The sequence below is a fragment of the Octopus sinensis genome, linkage group LG1 (assembly GCF_006345805.1).
Source record: "Octopus sinensis linkage group LG1, ASM634580v1, whole genome shotgun sequence".
Lineage (NCBI taxonomy): Eukaryota > Metazoa > Mollusca > Cephalopoda > Octopoda > Octopodidae > Octopus > Octopus sinensis.
Window position 1 is genome coordinate 12,519,491 of NC_042997.1, and position 6,625 is coordinate 12,526,115.

General features: G+C 34.6%; 1 protein-coding gene across 1 annotated transcript in view; it reads right to left on the reverse strand.

The window, feature by feature from the left end:
* Positions 1-214: 214 nt before the first annotated feature.
* Positions 215-6,625, reverse strand: part of LOC115217575 (BTB/POZ domain-containing protein kctd15-like) — a 36,016-nt gene continuing 29,605 nt past the window's right edge. The window contains exon 2 of the mRNA XM_036509411.1: positions 215-1,893. Within this exon, the coding sequence (XP_036365304.1) occupies positions 1,276-1,893 (618 nt within the window). The 3' untranslated portion in view covers positions 215-1,275. The remainder of the gene's footprint in view (positions 1,894-6,625) is intronic.

A 6,625-nucleotide genomic window follows, 5' to 3' on the forward strand; every position in this document is an offset into this window, starting at 1 on the left:
ATAGATATATTTATGTTATAATGAACAGTATGTGCAATGGCATTTGTGTTAGCTAAAAAATGATTGAAAGCAAAGCGACATCTGTTGAAAAAAATACAAATAACTTGGGACAACTCTCGATCACGGTGTAGCATGCCTGACATCAACCGGAGTAAACACGATCACAATGTTTTCTAAAGATTTGTTTTTTCCTTTTTGTTATTTTTGAGTTTAATTTTTTTTGTAAAATGGATGTATTTAATTTGTGGTTTGAGTGTTTTATAGTTTTTTTTATATATTCTTTTGTTGGATATATTTCATTTATTTTTTTTTTTGTTTTCAGATAAAGTACATGTAATTTATCAGCAAAATCATCGGAAAGAGGCTTGACGCCAGGAAATACTTTCATTTGATGTACAAACTTCCGCTGGTTGTTTTTTTTTTTGTTTTTGAAATTTTGATTTTTTCATTTTATTTCTTTAAACTTCAATTTTCAACCATATTTAAATTTCATTATTTGTTAATTTCCATTTTAGATATTTTTTTCTTTTTGGGTTTATTTGAGACGAAGGTTGAAAACTTAAAAGATAATTCGTTTAAAATGTATTTGGTTATCTTCTTTTTTATTAATATCATTGTCATCATTGATTATCTTTTTCTCTGTTCTTCTTCTTCCTTGTCTCTCCACTGAAATCTCTGACATTTACATAGGATATCACTTTTGAATGGAACAACAAAGATGTCCTCAAAAAAAAAAAAAAAAGAATTCGAAGAAAGAAAGAAAGAGCGGAGGAAATGAAAAAGGAAATGAAAATATAATGGAATGAAACAAAAGGAAAAATTTTGAAAACGGAACAAAAATAAAATGTTCAAAATATGTCTGTTGGTTAATTAACACGGGGAAAATGCCTGGAGGTTTTGAAATATCTTCAAAATTATTAAATGATAAAAGAGACGAGAGCGATGTTGAATAAGGTTGAAAACGAACCAAAACAAATACGCAAAATGGACGTAGAATGCAACGTCTGTTTTCAAATATTATTATCTCCCCCCAAATATGGTTCGTAACAGTTTTTTTTTTCCTTATGGTAGAACAGGGAAAATTTTAAAAATATAAAACAAAATTTTGTGAAAAAAAAAACATGAAAGAATGGAAGATATTTTTTCTCTCTTTGTGTGTAATTGTTGCAGTTGTTGTTGCTGTCGCTACTGCAGTTTTTATTTATATTTTTTATGTTTTTATTTCAGTTCAGAAATATTTTAGTCCTTGCCTTATTATTTTTATACAATAGGATCTCAGGCAGCAGCCTTGCAATCTTTGCAGAACAAATACTCACTAAACTGCTGTCCTTCGACCCCACCGCCAGTAGCTGCTATTAGTTTAAAACCCTGATTTAGAAGCCTCTGCAATACTTGTACGGAATTTAATTTGCAAAATCCGTTCAAAGGAAATCGAATAACATATCTGTTTTCCATGTTCCAACCTGAATTCCTTGAATCCATTAGAGCAGAGCTAAGTTCTGGAAACACTTCTTCCAAAAGCGCCCTTTCCGCACTCAATGTGATTCGCTCCCCTAGATCGGGGCTTATGCTGATTGCAATGCAGTCGCAGTATTCTTTCTCTTCTTTCTTCACTACGATCTTTTGTTTACTTTTTCTATAAAGTTCCACATCTTTTACCATACTAGTGAGGTCGTAATATTTCGCTTCTTCCCATAACTGTTCAATTTCGTTGAAATTATCAGGTAGTATCAGTTTGGCACTCCTTAGATAATTCAATATGTGTCGGAACATTTTCCCATCTCTGTCAATGAAATAGTGCTGTTTCAGACTGTCCAGAACAATAGGTATGCTTCCATTGAACATTCGGGCAAGCTTAGACTCCGGAAACCTGCAACACAAGAAAATATTTAACTATATAAATAAACGAGTCAAGGAAACAATAATTTAAGATATAATTAAACAATATTTAATAATAACAGTTAGATAAATAACAACGACAATAATAATAATAATAATAATAATAATAATAATAATAATAATAATAATAATAATAATAACAATGATGATGATGATAATGATCCTTTCTGCTATAGGCACAAGGCCCGAAATCTTGGGTTGGGGTTGGGGACCAGTTGATTAAATCGAACCTAGTACGCAACTGGTATTTAATTTATCGACCGCGAAAAGATGAAAGGCAAAGTCGACCTCGGGGGAATTTGAACTCAGAACGTAAAGACGGACGAAAAACCGCTGAGCATCTTGTCCGGCATGCTAACGATTCTGCTAGCTCGCCGTTTTAATAATAATAATAATAATAATAATAATAATATGGGAAATAAAGAAGAAAAATAAATAAAAAATAAACAACCATGACGATTTGAAGTGGGAAATACGAAGGTTGTGGTCAATGAAGAGAGTAGACGTGATACAAATATTAATTGGTGCACTTGGAAGTATCAGCACTCAGCTACCAACATGGCTGAAAAAGAGCAGTGCAAGTGGGAAAGTAGAACACCTAAAAAAAAAAATCAGCATTCCTTGGAGCTGCAAGAATTCTTCGCAGGGTTCTTGAAGTATGACCAGTAAGCAAGTGTCCCCTTGGTCTGCTGGCTGTGAACAGCTGACACTTTCCATCATACCCAGCAAAATAAGCTGTCAGTTTTCATCACATAATAATAATAATAATAATAATAATAATAATAATAATAATAATAATAATAATAATAATAATAATAAGAAGAAGAAGAAGAAGAAGAAGAAGAAGAAGAAGAAGAAAAACAACAACAACAACAAGAGACTGAGAAATGCCAACACAGAAAGACATCCAAAAAACAGCGAGATTGATGTGTTTATGTTCGTCTTGAATATGCTGCAAATTGTATTTGCAAGGAGGAAATTCCAGATGAAAAGCGTTCAGGTACGGAAGGAATTAGGGAGTGTAATGGATATAGCATGAGTGACCATAGACGAGTGACTCGGAAGCTTGAATAAAGGTAAGCCTGGATCAATGAAGAATGGTGAGATTTATCTCTCATGCATTTAGTGGGAAGTATCCAGAGATGTGTAATCTGTGTGTCGATGCAGAAACATGAAAAAAAAAAAAAAAGAATTTGGTATTTATTGAGAAACCTAGAAGACTTTGAGACAGAAGAAGGAACAGAGAGAAAGTGAGAGAGAGAGAGAGAGAGAGAGGAATGTGTGATAAAAAGACAGTGAAGAAGAAAAAGAAAGAGAGGGGGATGGTGATTTAGAGGAGAGAAAGAAAGGGGGGAAAAGAGAAAATTATAGTAAAAGATTGAAATATATTCGTTTCTGTTACATAATTTGCTGTATCGTTTAATGTTGCTGCTCATCTGACACAAGATAAACATCAGCTTAAATAGTCACCGAATGCTGTAACAAACGGATGGAAATAATCAAATCAAATCAAAAACGAAAAACAGCATTGGTTTTGAAAAGATGCCAAGCCTGTCTACATAAATCTGGCATCGACCTTCGACAATCAAGTTACGTAGTAAATTACATTGCCATTCCCTCATTCCTGCTCACTCATTCCCATTCTTTCTATCTCTCCATTTCACTATCACTCCCCACTCTCTCTCTCTCTAACAATCTCTCTCTTGATTGACCCCACTCTTCAATTGACTTGTGTCGTATACAACGTAAATGTTCTGATCTCGATTAGGTTCAGACGCGCCATTAACCACAATGTCGATCTGCCATTTTCTTTTCTTTCCTTTTCTTTTCTCTTCTCTTCTTTTCTTGTTTCCCTACTCGTTTACAAACCCATTGTTTGAACCTGCTATGTGATAAGATATTGTGCTACATATGATATCATATGGTATCTCTCTCTCTCTCTCTCTCTCTCTCTCACACACACACACAGACACACACTCTCTCTCTCATACACACACAGACACAGACACAGACTTTAGTCGTCTGTCTTTTAGTTACACAAATAAAAATTGCTCTATTGTCGAATTTGCATTATATTTGCTATGAGGAAGACATATTCATGATGCAGCAGCATTATCCGAATGTCAATTCAATGAACTCTATATAAACAAATTGACCCCGCATTTTACAATAAATAATTAGGCTTTCAGATGTCAGCACTGTTAAAACGTTAGAAATCTGTTGAAGAAAGGTCTAGTTGTTTGAATTTTGAATTAGAACATGCTTCGACCTTAATGCATATTCAACACAGAGCCATAGAGAGACGAAATGACTTACAAGTTACTTATATAATTCTTTATTGCCCACAAGGGGCTAAACATAGACGGGACAAACAAGGACAGACAAAGGGACTAAATCGATTACATCGACCCCAGTGCGTAACTGGTACTTATTTAATCGACCCCGAAAGGATGAAAGGCAAAGTCGACCTCGGCGGAATTTGAACTCAGAACGTAACGGCAGACGAAATACGGCTACGCATTTCGCCCGGCGTGCTAATGTTTCTTATTTCTTTATTGCCCACAAGGGGCTAAACATAGAGGGGACAAACAAGGACAGACAAAGGGACTAAATCGATTACATCGACCCCAGTGCGTAACTGGCACTTATTTAATCGACCCCGAAAGGATGAAAGGCAAAGTCGACCTCGGTGGAATTTGAACTCAGAACGTAACGGCAAACGAAATACGGCTACGCATTTCGCCCGGCGTGCTAACGTTTCTGCCAGCTCGCCGCCTTCTTACAAGTCATTTATTCCTACATTTCTACTACTTGATTGTTCATCTGCCACAGATTTTTTCATGCTGTACATAGAATAGTGTAGTACAAACAATTTCTCTGCTGATCCTAGCTTGTTAAAACCCGATTTCCATTCTTTTAACGAAAGTACTCTTGTGTTAATTTTTAATGTACTTCGAATTTGATAAAAATCGCATCTCATTTCTCTCTATTCTGAATGTGAATACTATGTGAATATTCAAAAATATACTAACAGCAGGTTAGTTTTTGATATGGAGTGGTTAAAAAAAGTTATATATATATCAGGTCATCCCATAAGTTTTGTCCAATTTTACCTTTTTTAAAATTGAATGAAATTTAATAGTATTTTAGAATGTTTGATGGAATTAAGAATTATTTTTATGCATTTGTGTACATTTAAGCTAATTAAATATTATTTAACAGAAACCTTTTCTAATATAGAAATATCCAAAGAGCATTTAAGGCACATAATGCTTTATGAGTACAAAAAAGGACACTCTGCAGCCGAAGCGACTCGAAACATACACTCAGTTTATGGGAAAGAATGCTTGAATGAAAGAACTTGCAGAAGATGGTTCACAAAATTCAGAAGTGGGGATTTCAGCCTTGCAGATGAAGATCGAACAGGACGTCCAGTTGAGTTTAATGATAAGCTCCTTCAGGCATTACTTGAAGAAAATCCTGCATTATCAGTTGAAGAATTGGCAATAAAGCTTAGTTGAAACCATACAACTGCTCATCATCATCTTCAATAACTGGGAAAGGTTCCTAAACTTGGAAAATGGGTACCTCATGAATTGTCCGAAAGCAACCGCAAATCCAGAGTTGATATCTGCTCTTCTCTCCCTTCCCGCAAACTCATTTCACCCTTTTTGGATAGACTTTTGACTGGTGACGAAAAAGGGATATATATATATATATTATATATATATATATATATATATATATATATATATATATATATATATTATATATATATATATATATAAAGATAAGAGAATGATCGTACTATGAAATAGGCGATGATAAATAGGAAAACGGGTTATACCCATAGTTTATTGTATTGTTCAATCGACAGAAAAAAAATTATACCAGAGAAAAAAATCTATTAGAAATAATTTTGTAATGGACAACACCAAAAGAAAATGAAAATGTATCAAGCGCAGGGACGGCTGTGTGGTAAGTAGTTTGCTTCCCAGCCACGGAATCTCGGTTTCAGTCCCATAGTATGTCATTTTGGGCAAATATTTTCTATTGCCTCGGTTCCATCAAAGCTTTGTCAGTTGTCAGTGGATTTGGCAGACGAAACTGAAAGAAGTGCGTGACTTTGTGTCTTAGCACCAGGCTTTAAAAAAAGGCACTGGGGTTGATTCGTTTGGGTAAACCTTTTCAAGGTGGTGCTCAATCATGGCCGCAATCTAGTGACTGTGATAAGTAAAAGATCATGCAAAGATTATGAATAGTTACGTATATTTTGTATCCTATTACCATGACAATGTCCCTTTTTTCTAAAGTTATTTCTTTGTTCCTTTACGGGTGTATGTTTGAATCCATGTCTCTAGCCGCTTATTTTTTACTTGTTCAAGTCATTGCATTGCACTGCCTTTAAGGATTTAGCTGAAATAATCGACTCCATACAGATGCATACATACATGTATAAGACGTTGCTTACAGGAAAAGATGTCAAACAGCAACTGACGTAGAAAAGAAATCAATACAGACCCCCACCCACACACACACACGCATGAATGTTTGCTTTTATCTCGAGTAATGTTAAAAACAATTTTACGCTAAACTCAAGGATTACTCGATATTTTAAGTAGAGTACATATTGGTTATACTTTTACTAGTGGCGCTAGTGTCTTCGAGATTTCAGTCCGTTAGCCTTCATCGGACAGTCTGTCATCACTCAAGTAAAATTTGATAA